General features: G+C 55.0%; 1 protein-coding gene across 1 annotated transcript in view; it reads left to right on the top strand.

The window, feature by feature from the left end:
• HIP1 (huntingtin interacting protein 1) overlaps nt 1–16,642 on the top strand; it is a 31,429-nt gene that overhangs the window by 5,165 nt on the left and 9,622 nt on the right. Inside the window, 12 exon segments of the mRNA XM_026084273.1 lie at nt 3,356–3,432; nt 3,837–3,898; nt 7,162–7,302; nt 8,049–8,106; nt 11,475–11,550; nt 12,589–12,720; nt 13,638–13,735; nt 14,464–14,536; nt 15,111–15,294; nt 15,414–15,502; nt 15,733–15,849; nt 16,079–16,180. Coding sequence (XP_025940058.1) covers nt 3,356–3,432; nt 3,837–3,898; nt 7,162–7,302; nt 8,049–8,106; nt 11,475–11,550; nt 12,589–12,720; nt 13,638–13,735; nt 14,464–14,536; nt 15,111–15,294; nt 15,414–15,502; nt 15,733–15,849; nt 16,079–16,180 — 1,209 coding nt within the window.

Genomic DNA, 16,642 nt, shown 5'->3' with positions numbered 1-16,642 from the left:
TTGCTTTTTGGGCACCAGACCCAAGAGACAGACCTCACTGAGCCACTGCCACACCAAGTAATGAGTGATGGGGCTGCTGTGAGTGGGGTCCAGGACTTAGCCCTGCTCTTAAAGCCCAGCTGAGCCCAGCTCAGGGGCTACCACAAGAGGTTACATTTTGGGTATTCAGAGCCAGAAAGCAGCAAAAATGCTGCAGAGCAGGATAGTGGCTGGCAGAGCAATCTGAGCAGTGTAATTCTCACTCTTACCCCAGTGTGTCCTTTCCTGTATCATGGGCCTCGTGCTGCCACCATGAAATGATGACACAAACTGCCAGTGTCTCTGTCCTTCCCCTGCATCAAAAGTGGCCCAAGGAGCAAAGCCCTGGGGACAGCTGTCTTCATGACATATTTGGACATGTTGGCTCCTTGGAGGCACTTAGGTTCATCTTCTTTGCTCTGGAAGTGGGGAGACTACAAAGAAGGTGTTCACAGTAGAAGACCCTGGGCTTTGGGGTGCATGTCTCCCCCACTCTGCTGGAGTCCAAATATCCTTCCTGATAGGCAGAGGCGGAAGAGAGTATGTGTTGGACTATAAGGAGGGGAAGGCTGAGATACGGCCATGAACCTGCACAGCCTCAGCCCCCTGTTGCCTGCTCAGGCATCTCCTGCCCAGCTGCAAGGGCTGAAGCCAGCCCATTCGACAGGGCTGGACAGGAGGCAGTGCATGCGGCTGTGGACCCGGCAGGGCAGCAGCTAGTGCTGAAGGGTAAATCCCCTGAAAAACCCTGCTGTGGAGCCCAGCTCCTCCATCGCACCTTGAATGCAGGCAGGGAAGCTGAGGATTTAGCCTGGTAGGGTATCCCCGTTCATGCACAAAAATGGATGAGCAGGAAGACCCTGCGCTGGCTCCGACTGGCATACAAGCAAATGAGGATTATTTGAGTCAGCACAGCCTGTGCTCCGAGATGAACCAGAAATCAAGACAAGGTAGCACAAAACAAGCCTGCTCAGCCCACGGCTGTCTTTGCCTTCGTGATCCCAGAGCCTCTGCCTCCACATTACCTGCCCCCGTCCCAGCATCTTCGTCACTTGGCGGCGGGGAGCAGAGCAAAATGCTGCATCCCCAAGGGAGCAGGCAGGTCCCGTCACTGGAGCAGCAGCTTTCCCCCGCACTGCGTCGCAGGCATAGCAGGCTCACAAGGATCTCCCGCCACGTGTGACTTGTAGAGTTTCTTTTAGGAAAATAGCATCTGTTGGTTGTACTTGCAGCAGCTTTCTGAAAATCCTTTTCAGAAATACATTGCCCTTAATTCAACCTTCAGAAAAGGACTTGTGCTCATTGAAGGTTGTCAGACATGGGGAGGGTGTGCAAGGGCTTGGGAGAGGGGTAGCGCCTTGTGCTGGGTCGAGTCAGCGCAGCAGCATGATGACCCATCCTGTCCCACCCAGTCATGTTCCCAGCTTGTGGCCTGGTAATGAAATTATCAATGTCTGTCACTTCGAAATCCATTTTTTCTCTCTGGCCTTTGGGCTCTTGGACCAAAGGAGCTTCTGGGCACTTGGGGCCAGAGAACAGCCCAGACTTTTTATTCCCCCCCCCCCCCACCCATCTCTCTGCTTGTGTTAGGAACTTGTTTTGACTCTGCAGACCAGAACTGCTGTTCAGGTCCCTTGTTTGGGCTGCGTTTTGGAGAGGATGTGGTCAGAGATTTGGCCAGCTACAGGTCTGCTGTCATAGCTCGAAGCCGGCTTGCCTGATCGCCACTTGGTTAGTGATGTTTGCCAAAGGTGATGGGGAGCGTATTTATAGAAAGCAACGTGATGTGTCCTGTTGTGCATTCTGGGAAGCAGCGCTCCCATCAATGGAGTTTATTATTTAGGCAGACACTTTCTTAGGCTTGGGGCATTAAAAATAAAGGCATGCCTCCAAGAACAGAATGAAAAATCATTGTGGACCTTCACTCAAACACTGCCCTGCATGGGTTTAAGTGCCCTAATCCTTAAAATAATTGGCAGCAGCAGATTTGGTACCTGCAGGATTTTCTTTCTTTCGAGCTCTGCTCAAACACAAACCCTGTGCAAAACAAGGCTTGGGTAGCCAAGGGCTTTGGCAGCAGCTAAGCAGGGGCTCTGGAGCCCTGTGCCCTGCCAGGACAGCCTGCTGCACTGCTTGGGAGCTGCAAGAGGGGCTGCAGGCCAGGGCTGCCCCTCTGGCACCCTGCACCTGTGGTCCCCAGTGCCTGAGCAATAGCTGTCCCTGTGTGGCCTTTCTGTTCCCTTCCAGGACGCCTGATGATTGAGTACAAACACTTCTTCCTTCAAAGGCACTTTCTGAAGCCAGGTCCGTGTCCTGTAACATGGGCCTCGCTTCAGAAAGCCTTTAAACCTCCTTTAAAACTCTCTGGCCAGGATAGTCTGATGAGGGAAGCAGCATGAAGAAGCTTCACCTTCCAGAGCAGAGATACTGGCTCCTTCTGTGGGCTCTTCCTGCTGGCCGCGTGCGCTGGCCAGGAACAGCATAGCCAACAGACACCCTCATCCCTGTTTCTGCAGGGTGTGGGCCCAAAGAGGCATCTCCTTTTCTACCAACTGCTCAACAGTGCCTTGAAAGAGCTGGTGGCCCCGTCTTCTTCCTATTCAGCAGGTTTCTAAACCCAGGGAGATTGGCTCTTGCTAGACAGAATAGGGGGTCTGCAAATCATGGAGGCTCCAGTCCTGTTTCACCAAAGGCCTTGGGCTTTTTCCCTGTAGCAGCAGATGCCAGCCACTTCCCATCTCTTCAACCCCTGCTCTGGAGAAAGGGGTCTTTGCAGAGCGTTGCTTTTCCTCATGGTGAGGAACTGGGCTTTGATGGATGACACTGCCTGCACAGGAGCGTGTTATGGTGAGCTGGCAGGCTGCTGGCCTGTGGACATAGTGTGGGATAGAGCTGGGGTCTCTCTGCCCTTCACTGCTGCTTGCTTCATCAGCAGCCTAGAATTTGCAGGGATACAGTTTTGTTCCCTTCGTGGCACAGCTCTTTAAGGAAGCCTGCAGGCTTGCTTTGACAAGGCAGAAGGAGAAGACCCGGTTATGGGCCATGAGATTTTAGCCTGCCACCAAAACCTTTTAAGGGCTGGTTAGAGAGACAGCCACCACTCCAATGTTCCCCCAGCTGAGGAGGCCAATGTGCAGTACTTCTCAGCCCAAGGGGACTTCCTTGGGGCATTTGAAGAGCCATCGCTATCTCTTGCACCCATGGCCATGGGCCAGAACGGCAGCTCTGGCCCTCACAGCCTGGCAGCAGCACTGCCTCAGCAGCTGCAGAGCTGTGACCAGACTGGGAAGTCCTCAAAAGCCCTTTCCCTGACTCGTCCTCCCATTTCCTTGTGCAGAATCCCAGGTTCCCTGGCAACCTCCAGATGTCCGACCGACAGCTTGATGAGGCTGGAGAGAACGACGTCAATAATTTGTGAGTCCGGGGCAGGAGAAATGAGGCATTCCCAGGCAGGGACGCCAGGGCTAGGAGGCGAGGGGAGGAATCTAGATGTCAGGTAGCGCTGGTGGAAAGGCGTTGCATGCCCTTGCCAGCGGCCTGTCTGAACCAGGGACAGGGGCCCGCATTGGACCCTCTCCCCCACTTTCTACCATGGGCAATAGGAGCAGGCAAAGCCTTGAGGTGAGCACATTACAGGTGCTCTGGGAAGCGTCCCAACGAGCACAACCGCTGTCTGCATCCTTCCCAAGGGGTGCCATGGCAGTGTGGGCTCCTACACTGAATCACTTGCGAGTCCCTCTAGGGTGACACCTGCCAGAAGATGAGGCTTGTGCGGTGCCATGGGGATGCTCTCTAATGTTTTTGTTCCTCCTTCCTAGTTTCCAACTGACAGTGGAGATGTTTGACTATCTGGAGTGCGAGCTGAACCTCTTCCAGACAGGTAAGACACCCTCTTGTTTTCATGACCTGGGGTTGCTGTGAGCTGTGGAGTTGCGGGGTGAGACCCTGCTGTGGCCGTGGGTGCAGCGCCAGAGGAGGCTGAGCCACCTCCACTGTTCCCAATTGAAGCTCATGGGGGTGTTGATGTGTGCGTGATGCTGAGTCTCAGGCTCCAGGAAGGGAGTTGTCTGAGGGCGTCTGAGCTCATCTGTTTTTCGTGCACTTCACCAGAGTTATTATTAGCCAAAATTATTTCATGTTAGAGAATTGTGCCTGGCTCATGCCTCCCCCCAGCAGCCCTCCAGCATTGCTGGGAAGCCTGCGTGGAGCCGGCTGCACCGTACAGCTCTACTCTTCCTCCCCACACTCCTCCAGTTTCACTTCCCGGTCTTCATGAACTCTCACTTCAGTGCTCTCCCTGGGCTGGGTTTCTTCTTGGGTTTCATCTGGGCTTGTGACAGGATCTGTTTTTTATTAACGGAGGACATCAGCTCCCCCAGATATTTTACAGCAGTTTCAGAGAGAGGTGGGGGTACCAACTGCTCTCTTCCTTGTGCGCATAGAGGCTACAGTCAAGCAGAATGGTGAACACAAGCGAGTCTCAACTCTCGGGACTAGGGAGCCATGAGTTGTAATGCACTTCTGTATGTAGTAGCAGGATTGTGTTTTGGACAAATTAAAGCAATATCAAGGCAATCCTTCATTTGTTGGATTTACAAGGCCTTGAGTGCTGGCGCTACAATATAGCAGAGGCATGTGATAGCCTTGAAGCAGAAGTGGAAATGTGTCATGACATGAAGGTTCCTGTATGCTTTTATCTGAGGCAAGAGTGAATTTGGCTGGCTTGTAGCACAGGGATGTGTTCTAGTGGAGCTGGAACAGTGCCTTCATCTCAGGGCTCACAGGAGAAGCAGGACAGCAGTGCGTGAGCTTGCTCAGCGGGGCCGGTGCTGAAGGGCTGGTCCGTGCCATGCAGCCCTGGTCCTAGGAATACTTTCAGGAGCTATCGCTGCTGCGCTTCCAGGGAGGGAGTTGCTGGATAGAGAGGGATGAAGCTGCCGTCTTCCCCAATAGCTTTGCTAGACTGCCGTGGGCTTCCACCCCATGCAGCTGGTTCAGGGCAGGAAACTCCTTCAGAGGTTTCTTTCACAGGGCAGGAGCCGTGAGCTCCTGTGGGGTTCCCTCGTGCCAGCCTTTGGGAAGACAAGGGAGCCCAGGCTGCGATGCCATTTGCAGAGCCTGTGTTGCGCTTCCTGCACTTGTTCCTCTAGGTATGGCTGATCTCTGTTTCAGTCCACATGAGCAGATGTAACATGGAAACTAGAGGATGTGGGGCTCTGTGTCTTGCTCTTGTAGCCTCCAGCTCCTGCCGGTCTCCCAGGAAGCCCCCTTGAAGCAGTCTGTGTGCCCATACCTTGATAAACTCTTTGGGAACAGCTTTGTTAGTGCCTTGTACAAATGCTTCAGGTCACATGGAGACTCACTTGCTTAGGAAGAATACCTCGGCCTACCCTTTACAACACCCCAAACTTAACTGTGACGTGTGAAACATGCCTCAAATGGCCAAGGGGTGCGGTAGGAACCCTGCAACCTGCCGACAGTTACAGGGGATGCTCGTGTGTCAGCACAGTCTCCACATTCTCTACTTGCTGCAGAGGATCACGGACACAAGACAGTGTCCTTTGCTTCTGGGTGTTGCTGGAGTCTCTGGCTGCATCTGGCTTTCTGTGCACACATCTCTGGGTGCCCAGCAGGGAGACCTGAACGGCTGTGCTGCCTGGAAATAGCTGGGCATGACTGCAGGGCGGCCGTACAGTGCAGCCCTGACAGCGGGGAAAGGAGGGAGCTGTGGCTCAGCGTTACCTCCCTGCCTTGCACTGCAGAGGGGCATCATTTGCTCCCTTCTGGCCCAGGGTCAGTAGTGAGGGGTGCTGATTCTCTTGCTCCTGACATCATCTGCCAAAAATGGGCAGTTTGCAGTCACCCAAGGGCTGGAGCGTGGCCCAAGCTCCCTGCCGCTCTGGCCTGTTTGCCCAGTATTTGTATCAGAGCAGTGCTGTCCTTCAGGGTTTCAGCTGGGTGCTGGCAGAACCATCAAAATTCCGGTGTTATTTGAGGTGGGTTTTCATCCTTTTCCTCCCACCTGAAGCACAGGGCCCTGAAACGGTGGTGGCAGGCAGAGCACCAAGCTGAGGGGCTGCGTGCTGCTTGGGAGACATGGAGTTCTGCCCCAGGAACCTAGTGGGGTCTCAGGACCAGGCTCTTTAGGCCTGAAAACCTGGCAGGACTCAGAGAATATTTGCTGCTGGTGTGGGGAGACACAGAGCTACAACAAGGGCCGGGGCCAAGGCCTTGCCAGGGGCACAAGTGGTTGATGCAAAGCAGCTGGCAGTCCATTAGTCCGCAGTGCAAATGGAGAGCCCTCCAAGGTGCTTTCTGCCAGCACAGCTTCCTCAGGGCTGAGCCCTGGCTGGAGAAAATGCCTCTGGAAGGAATGAGATGGGTATGCCGGCAGGGATGCAGGGCCTAGAGAGACTGAAAGGGAGAGCACAGTGCATGTGCAGCCCACCACTGCTGTGTTGCTCCCGGTTCCTCCCCTCTCCATGCCTGTGATGTGCACTGAGCCCTTGATGGCTGGCCCACAGCGCTAAGCAAAAGTGTTCCCATACTTGCATGGGTGCCCTGGGAAACACAGTTGGGAATTTGCTCTCCTGCTGAGCTTGCAAGTGACAAATAGGGAGCAAACAGCTGGATGGCAGAGGGCTGGGTCCCAGCCCCAAGGGCCAGCAGGTCTCTTGTTCCAGGTCATGTTGGCCTAATACAGCTGACCTGCTTCAGACATCTGGTCTGGGAGGAGATGGACCAGCCTTAGAGGGCTGTTGCTCTCCCCCAAATCTAAAATTTAGACCATTAGCTTGGAGCTGGTTGTCTCCCTTGGATCAAGCAAATTCTGGCTTCAACAGTCTGCCCACATCATGTGGCAGATGGAGTCTCCCCAGCACAAGTTTCCATAGCAGAGCTGTGGCTGGTGGCGGGTGCTGAGACTTGCTGAGGGGTGTCTGCAGGCCAAGAACGAAGCCTGCTGTCCTCCAGGCGCTGCAGATGGAAAGGGAATGTCACAGACACACTGAGGCCCATGCCTGCTGATGTGAACTGCCGCACAGAAATCACGTAATACCCTGTGACCTTCCATGCTGAGGGTAACGGTTTCCATGAGTCCCCTGGAACAGGGCCTAAGCACCATCTTTACTTTTCTTCCGGTAGTATTCAACTCCCTGGACATGTCACGCTCTGTGTCGGTCACTGCTGCAGGCCAGTGCCGCCTGGCCCCGCTGATCCAGGTGATATTGGACTGCAGCCACCTCTATGACTACACTGTCAAGCTCCTCTTCAAACTCCACTCCTGTAAGTATTTCCAGGGCTGCCACCTCTCAGGATCGTCATCTACCCCTAATTGCTGGGCTGGACCACAGGCGATTTGCATCAGGCCGAGAGTTCCTGGCACAGCTTTCCATGAAGGTGGATGCTGTGCTATGCTGCTCTTCTCCCAACAAACCACCCTTTCTCTGCAGTCTTGGGGCTCCCAGCACTTGGTAGCATGAGCCAAAGGCTTGCCATCACAGGCAGGAGGTCTGGCTGGGCTGGACCTCTACATGTGTCTTGGGAGCACATCTCTGTCGTGTCTGAGCACAGCCTCAAGCCTGTGGGAGAATCCAGCTGTTGGTACTGCCCAGCAGTCTGAGTCCTTAGGTTTCTTCACATTCCCCTTTTAGTCCTGAGTCACAAATGCAGCCTTGCAGTCGCTGGCTTTAGAGAGGCTGGACTAACAACAGTGCATTGCGTGGGCTGAGAAAGCTGCATCTCCCCAGCACCTTGCAGAGACAGCAGCTGAATGCCATCTTGCAACCTTTCTCAGCCCCTGATCCCCCACTGCCCCAGAAAAACATCCTCTCCAGGGCCCTGTGGACATCTCAGGGGATGTGATCCCGCACTTTAGCCCATCCTGCAGCGAGAGGCTGAGCCTGGAGCGTTCAAACCCCAGGAGAAGGCTGACCGTCCCTGGGAAGCACCCGTCCTGTATGGCCATGCGGAAGTGATGTGGCCATGCATGTTCCTAGGGAGGTGAGGTTTACATTTGCTTCATCTTCCAGGTCTCCCAGCTGATACACTGCAGGGCCACAGGGACCGCTTCCTGGAACAGTTCAGAAAGTAAGTGCCTGGATGGACAAGTCTCTCACCCGTGGTTCATTTGTAGGTGATACTTTGCATACAGAGTTCAGTTCAGAAGGAGTACCATGCACCCACCCAGAGCTCTGTTCGGTACCGATTGCAGGCCAAGTGGGCCACCAGGACCCTTTATAATTGTGCTCAGCAGCCGAGCAATGGAGGCGGATGAAATGCAGAATTTTGGCTTGGGGCTGAGAAGTCAGCCCAGTCTGACTTCTCTGCCTCTGCTCAGAAATGGCTCTCCTGGAGCAGGGCTGGTTTCTCCAGGACGCCCACTCTGTTTCACTAATCCTCTGCTATTGAATTACTAGATAACTGCGTTATTAATTCTAAAGAGGCATTCAGCCACTAATGGCATTTGATATAAAATGCTAGCTGATGATTTGAAATCCTCAACCATTTAATTGCAGTTTTAACTGCAAAGTGCAGCTGGCATGCTGAGATGAAAGGCTCTCAGGCATTGCCGAGGACCCAGTCCTGCCCTTCCCAACTTTGCTGGAAGTGTTTGATCCATTTAGCACAGAAGCTTTGCTGCATAAAGAAAATGTGTGTTTAACAGGGTCTTTGAAGCTGAGCACAGCAGGTGGCTGCCAGGGAGGCCTGGTGACACCCCAGGACAGCGTGCAGTCGGTGCGGATAGGGTGTTGGGCGCAGCAGGCTGTCACATCTTTGGGAGCTACCCTTTCGCATCATTTTCTGCTCGCAAAGGGCCTGGCTCCCACTGCTCTGCTGGGAGAAGGATGCAACTGTGGTGCGTTTGAAGGAGTGCTGGGGTGACCTGTTCACAGGGCAGAAACCCAACTGGGCTTTTGAGGAAGGCAGAAGTGCAGAGGAAAGACCTGAATCCTGCTTTTTTCCAGAGTAGTTGTCCTTTGAGCAGCGACAGGACACAGTTGGAAATGCTGTTACTGGAGAGACTGCGTGTGCCCCATAGTGTAGTCAAGGCCATTGCCTTTGTGGGTGTGAAGAAGGGAGAAGGGAAGAGATTTCCCTGAGCAGTGTTTAATTTCAAAAAAGGCAAATTGTACAAAACTGAGGAAGCTTGTTAAAAGGATAGAACTTGCAGGTGTCATGGAGACTGTATAACGTGCAGCAGTGGGCAGCAATGCTCAGTGTGTTGTCTGTGAAAAGACATTAGAAAAGAGGCTGTGTGTTGGGGAAGCTGCGTGGTTAGGCAGCAAAGCAGGGGTGGCTTTGAGGAGTGAAACACCATCCTTCAGAGCATGCATGGCATGCCCAAACGAGGAGCACAGAGACCAGCCTGGCATGAAAAATCTAAAACTGTAATAAGGCAACACGAAATGAGATCCTGAGGAGCACTTGCTTCAAGCACAGTGTGAGCAATAGTTTTTCACATAAACCAGAGGCTGGTGAGTCACAGCAGTTCAAGGGGAGCGCTTGTGGGAGACAAATTGGGAACAGAAAAACTAAAGGCACTCACAGCAGCAGCGGCCCCTGATCTGGAGCCAGGGTCTGCATGTCTGAGGAACTATCCCAGATTTAAGTATCAATAGCAGAGATTTTAAAAGAAACAGATAAAAGGGGTAGGAACAGATAGGCAGAACCAAGTCGCATTCATCCAGTTATCCAGAAACTCACACGTGAGAGAGTGGCTGTAACATGTTGCTGGAAAATTGCCTGGGTATCTTCATGCCAGAGGACTGCAAAATATTTGAAATCATGCTGTTCTTTAAAAAGGGCTCTGGTGAGAGAGGGAGGGGGAAGAAGGCACTGGTGGGGCTGACCTGGGGCTTGGCACCATGGTGAAACGAGGACGATTTTAATAAAATGATAGAATGGGATGGGGTGAGCATTGCTATATGGTGAAGTTGAGTCAGGGTTTATTAGAGTCCTGGGGGGAATCTGCAGGCACATGCAGAGTGATACAGATGATACAGTGAAAAAGTCTGTTTCCAAAAGCTCCAAAAGAAATTAAGCTGCTCTGGCATGTGAGGGCAGCTCTTTCTTGATTAGTTACTGCTCAAAAGACAGGAGACAAAGTGCTGGACTTAAAAGACAAATGATTCCCCGAGTTTCTCAGGGAATCCCCAGGTGACTGTGCCGGAACCGGTGTTGTTCAGTGCTTTTCTAAATGAGAGAAAAAGAGAGTGAATAGTGAAACCTCACAGCCTCTGATACACAATTATTTAGGGCAGTCGAAACGAAAAGTGACCACAGAGAACAGTGGGAGGACATCACAGTGCCAAGTAACCGTGCAGTGATAGGGCAGCTCAATTCAAGGTCAAACACTGCAAATCAGTGCCCCCCCGGGAAAAATACTAGCAACAATGTCAGCACTCATCTAGGTGCTGCATAAGCTCTGGCCACCCAGGACAGGGATGTTGTATCGGATGTGGACAGCACTCAGAAAACAACAGCTCGGTGGCACTGGCACAGCAAGTCGAATGTCAGGGATGGCCGGGAAGGGAACGGAGAGCCAGGGGGTGCTGCTGCACCGCAGTGGCTGTGGTCCCCAGCCCAGGGGGTGTTACAAGAGCAGGAGCAGCCAAGAGAAGAGCAAGGTGTGGGCAGAGGGCCCAAGGAGAAGTTGAATGGACACAGATTTCTTCATTTGAGAAAGGAGACCTTTGAGGGTTATGGTAAAGGTGTGGAGAATCACAAACCAAGTGGAAAAGGGAGAGGGAACAACGCTTTGCTTTTCTCATTTCGCAAAAGCCAAGGTGCCAAAGGAAATGATCAGACAGCAGGCTTAAAATAAACAGTGGAGAGTACTTTTTGGCACAGGATGCTCTTGATGCCAATATTGGAAGTAGCTCGAGAAAGCAGGTAGACCTACTCATGGGAGAGATGCCCATGCAGAGAATTAAATGTGGTGCTGTAGATGTAGCTCCCAGGCTGGAAACCCAGACCCACTGATTGCTGGGAGTATAATGGGAGCAGTGTTTTTTTCTGCTGTCCCCTCAAGCATGCAATTTTGGCCACTTCAGGGACAGGACAGAGAGGGGGCTGGACCTCTGGTCTGACCAAGTGCAGCCATTCTCCTGTGGTTCTCAGTTTTGGGTCCTTCTCTCTGCTCTTCTGGTCCGTCCCTTCGGGGTTTATGGGAGAAGGCCTGTGGGGTTCAATATTTGCCAGTATTTGCTTCTTATACGGAGCAAGAGGTGGGAGGCTGGGATCTGGGGGGCCTTCGCAGATCTTGCTGTGGGTTTGATGGCAGCACACACCACTGTCCCCTCCAGCACAGAGCAGCAACTCAGTGATGCCGCTCTGGAGCCAGGCGAGAGGTTGGAGGAGGCATGCGGAGGAGCTGCCCATGTGGGTATACGTGAGAAAGTGGGGCACAGCATGTGGAGAGCCTTCCTTACCAACCTCTGCCCTTCTTCTTTCAGGCTGAAGGACCTGTTCTATCGCTCCAGTAACCTGCAATACTTCAAGCGGCTGATTCAGATCCCACAGCTTCCAGAGGTGAGAGCCACAGATCTGGGTCTGCCCGGGGCATGGGGAACACTCGCCATTCCCATGGCCAGGATTTGCAGCAGGGGCGCAAAGGTGTGCTCCCCTTCCAAGGGCTGGAGGAGACTCAGGACTCACTGTGCAGCTCTGTGGCCAGAGCTGATCAGAGCCCAGATGTGCTATAAGGGCCTCCAGTTTGCAGAGGTTAACAGAAGCGCACAGTTTGCACAGCCTCGCAGTTGGAGCTGGACGGATCGGGGCTGGTGTCTGCAGCCACAGCTTGCCGGGGCTGGTGCGCCACTCCTGCAAGTGAGGGAGCTTCTTTCAGCTGCTTTCTGCATATCCGGGTTGCACGCCCAGTGGCCAAGCTGCATGCTTGCTTCCTAAGGGAGTTTATCCAGCTCCTGAGAACAGCCAAGAGCAGAGTGTGGCCTGAGGTTCATCCCCAAAGGCCTTCCTGGGTCTGACCCTTTGGGAAGGAGATGCTCCTCTGGCTGCTGCTGTCCCTGCCCGGGGCTTTGGTCCAGGATCCCTTCTCGGGGCAGCAGAACTGGGAGGTGCAAGGAGCAAAATGACTTTCCAAACTGTAAACGTCATGCTCAGCTCCTACGATGAGCCTGCGGCGTGATGCCACTCCACGTCTACCTCAAGCTCTGCCTCCTGGAGCCAAAGCTGCCTGCAGAGCTGGCCACAGCAGGGACAGCCCCTCACACCCTGGTTGTAGCAGATTTAAGACCTATTTTGTTCTGGAAACACAACGCCTCAGCGCTGAGCCCAGCCCTAACCAGGCCTCTGCAGAGCGGAGGGCTGGGCCTGCAATATGTCGGCAGAGGGGACACGAACTGTGTTTCTGGTGCATGTTGCAGGCACAGCAGCCAGAACGGAGTGCAGCTCCCACCTCACTGAACCACAGCCCTGCTAGGGCATGTTCCTAGCCAGCTCTGGGGCTGCTGGGGATGGCAGTAGGGCTGGATTTAGGCCAGTTGTGTCTGAAGTCCTGTGGAGGGGCAGGTCTCAGCACTGCGTAGCCACACTCTCCTCCCTTGCCAGAACCCTCCCAATTTCCTGCGAGCCTCGGCACTGTCGGAGCACATCAGCCCTGTGGTGGTCATCCCTGCTGAGGCATCTTCCCCAGACAGCGAGCCCATCACTGATCTAGTGGAGATGGACACGGCGTCACAGGTGAGCCACCAGGAGCCTCCTCCGGGCTCTCCTAGCTGCGATCTGCCTCTCTTGCTGTGAAAAGGGTCTCATCCGCCCATGGGTTCCACAGCCAGACTGCGTCCAGGGTTGTCTCTCCAAGCTGTGATTTGGTTGGATCTTAGAAAGCAGAAAGCGGTGAAGGCCTGGAGCCTGTGGGGCTGAGAGGCATTAAGGAACCTCCACGCAGAGGGCCGTGTTGGCACTGTGTGTTCCCAGGGGGTGGGTGCCCACAGGGCTGCTGGGAGCACTGCATAGTCTGGGGAGGCTGAAGTGATGCCATGGTGCTTCTCTTAACAGTTTGGTGCCCTCCAGTGATGACTGGCTATATACGTTTTGCTTCCCAAAATTGCCCTGAAGCTCTACAGGCTTGTGCTAGACCTCCTTCCCAAGGGCCCCGGGCTGGATGTCACTGAGGCTGGGAGAGGCGATCCTCACAATGGCTCTCCCTGGCTGTTCAGCATTTCGGGAGGGAAACCGGTGTGCAGTGAAATGGCATTGGGGATCTCCCTCCCCAGGAGTTAGTTGGGAGCAGACCATAGATGCCTCATGTTAAACACCGGGGTCTGGTTTTCTGTATTGGACACCCATAAGTGAGGCTGCGCAGCACAGGGCAACAGGAAAATTCAGTCCTGTAGCAGCTGCCCCAGGTGTCCAGGTGACACAAGGAGTCAACAGCCCTGCTGACAGACATAACATAGCAACGCATAGCAGGCAGGTCCAGGCATTGCCCACGGATTGGCTCTGTAGGGCTCAGCACCCTCCTGCCTCCACCACCCCGCTGGGGGCTTGTGCTACAGCCGGGAAAGCTGGGGGACCTGGGGCTCCATGCATTCCTCCTTGGGGTGTCTCAAGCAGGTTTGGGTTGACTCACTGGCTCTGCATTTCTCTCCCCCCAGAGTCTGTTTGACAATAAGTTTGATGACATCTTTGGCAGTTCTTTCAGCAACGATCCTTTCAACTTCAACAGTCAGAACGGGATGAACAAGGATGACAAGTGAGTTCTCCCTGCGGAGCCTCCGCGGCTTCTCCTCTCCCTGCAGGGCTTCACGCTCGGGTGCTGTTCCTGCATGCTGAGGCCTGGGTCTCCCTCCCAGGGGGCAGTTTATCCGGAGTCCACTCCGGAGAGCACCTTTGAGCCATGAGCCCAAGCCTGCAGCTCTGCGATACCGTGAGTGGTAGAAATGGCCTGGAGCGGATCTGGAGCTCTGTGTTGCGCAGCAGGAGCAGATGCACGCAAGTCTGCTGTGGGGTGGCTGCTGCATGCTCCCAGCCCTCATGGCAAAGGAGAGATCTCCTCTCCCAAGGCCACCTGTCCACCATGCTGGCAGGCGCCATCAGGCCATCTTAGAGACCCTGTGGCCAGATCCAGACCAATCCCAGGATCTCCATACGTCTCTCTTGCTCTTCTGTTATGCAGAAGAGGAGCTGAAGCATCTGGTTTTCTGTCAGGGCTCTGCATTATTCATGTACCTTTGTCACATCCCCGTCCCCTTTCTAAGATAAGCTGGCAATTTTTGTATGCAAAGAAATTGAAGGATCCCGATAGTCTTCAGTGCTTGTCCCCAAGCCACAGTCTTCTCTGGGGAACAGGCACACAGGGATTGGCTCAGCTGTGCCCAGTGGATGTGGCAACACTGCAGTGTTATTCTCTCCTCATCTCTACACCTCCGTGCTGGTGGTCGGGAGCACGGAGGAGGCATTTGGTGTCTCTCTCCTTCCCAGGGACCGGTTAATTGAACAGCTTTACAGGGAGATTGGTGCCCTGAAGGAGGAACTGGAAAACTTCAAGGCTGAGGTGGGTTTATAACCATCCTGTTTGTGTTTACATGGCTGGGGCATTGCTCTCAGCAGCACTGGAGGTGAACGGGCCCCAGCGATCCCAGGGCAGGATGAGGTCTGGAAGCTTGCGTTGTGAACGGGCCCAGCGTTGGGGCACTGGACCCTCAGCCGCTGGCTGCTCAAGGGGGTGCTGTGCCTCTGTGAGCTGCTGGTCCCAGGCCTTGACCATGTCTGTGGGTCTATCCTGCCTGCTGCTCCCCCGGGTTCTGGGTCCTGGGGAGCAATCTCTGTAGGTACAAGGAGTCTGTAGGTGTGCTGGGTCACGGTTCCCCAGCGCCCACGGGCAAGGGGCCCCACTGGCCACGGCAGACAGCCCTGACAGGGCTGAAGCACCCAGGCTGCACCTCTGCCGGGGGAATGAAACTCACTCCCAGACCCAGTTTAACCTGCCGCAGCTGATGCTCCGGCTGGTGTGTTCGGGGCTGTCCCCAAGTCCCTGCCAAGTGCCCCAGGGTGCTGCCAGCAGGGCACACACTAAACAGACAGCCGCCAGGAGCTGCCGGCACATGCCCAGCTTGCTGTCCCCGCAGAGCGAGCGGCGAGCCCTGCAGCTGCGCGGGCGCATCAGCGAGCTGGAGGCCGAGCTGGCCGAGCAGCGGCATCTCAAGCAGCAGGCCCTGGACGAGAGTGAGTTCCTGCGTGCGGAGCTGGAGGAGCTGAAGAAGCAGCGGGAGGACACCGAGAAAGCACAGAGGAGCCTGACGGAGATCGAAAGTGAGGAGAGGGGTCTGGCCCAGCAGGTCCACAGAGACGGGGATGCTGGGGCAGGGGATCTGCTGCCGGGATGCTGCTGGGTGCTCACCTTGCTGTGCACACATGTGTGTATGTGGCAGGGAAGGCGCAGGCGAATGAGCAGCGATACACCAAGCTGAAGGAGAAGTACAGCGAGCTGGTGCAGAACCACGCCGACCTGCTGCGGAAGGTAGGCTCCTGGCCTGGCCTGGTGGCCTTTGGCCATCTCCCGTCAGCCGCCGCAAGGTGATGCCCTGCACAAATGCTCTCTAGAGCTTTCCTGATTGCTCTGCCTGGGTGGGAGCACCTGGGTTTTGCCCCAAAAGTGAGCTGGGGCCGGGGTGGGAGGCTGGCACTGGCCAAGGGAGGACAGGAGGTCAGGTTGGGCAGCCATTGAGCTCTCGAACGCTCTGTCCTCAGAACGCAGAGGTCACCAAGCAGGTGACAGTGGCAAGACAGGCCCAAGGCGACGTGGAGCGGGAGAAGAAGGAGTTGGAGGACTCCTTCCAGCGGGTGAGCGAGCAGGCCCAGAGGAAGGTGAGTCAGGGCCCAGAGCAGAGTGGAGAGGTCCCAAGCGGTGCCAGGACAGGGGCATGCAGTGGGGACAGGGCTGAGGCCCCGTGCTCAGATGGGTGCAAGGGAGGAGGGCAGAGGGCTGGGGAACTGCAGGGTAAGGGGCAGGAGTGCTTGGGAGGGCACTCGACTAGGAGCCGGGGCCAGCACCCCTGTGGGGTGCGGACTTGGGACCACTTTGTTCTGCCTGCAGTCTCAGGAGCAAACAGAAGTCTTGGAAACATTAAAGCGGGAGCTGACAGCCAGCAAGCAGGAGCTGCAAGCCCTTCAGGGCACGCTGGAGTCCAGCACGCAGGTGAGAGCGCTTCCTCTCGGCCCCTTGGGCCACACTGGTGCTGCTGCCACCCCATGCTGGGCCTGTCATCCTCCCGTGGCCTCACTGCCTCCGCAGCCACCCTGGCACTGCAGCCCTGTTCTGATCACCTTAGCATGGGCCGGTTCCTCTGGTTCCTCACCGGTGGGCCTCGGGATATTTATTCAGCCCTGCCCAGAAAACCCAGACAAAGGGTGGCCATTGCAGTAGTCAGATAAAACAAAGCGTTACCCATCAAGATGCCATCAGCTTGATAACCCACTTGCTTTCTTCACTGTTTCCAGATCCACATGGTTTTAGCGATCAGCACCACGGGGTTTAACACTCGTGGATGTGAGAGAGCATGAAGCAGTACTCCCTGGAATCAGTACTCCCTAGCAGTAGCAAATCACCTAGCTGGAGGGGCAGGGCCTGCCAAGGGCAGCAAGGATGGAACCTGGGAAC

This window comes from Apteryx rowi, unplaced genomic scaffold (genome assembly GCF_003343035.1).
Source record: "Apteryx rowi isolate R43461 unplaced genomic scaffold, aptRow1 scaffold_632, whole genome shotgun sequence".
Classification (NCBI taxonomy): domain Eukaryota; kingdom Metazoa; phylum Chordata; class Aves; order Apterygiformes; family Apterygidae; genus Apteryx; species Apteryx rowi.
The sequence above is the reverse complement of the archived record's forward strand: the minus strand, read 5'-3'. Positions and strand labels throughout refer to the sequence as shown.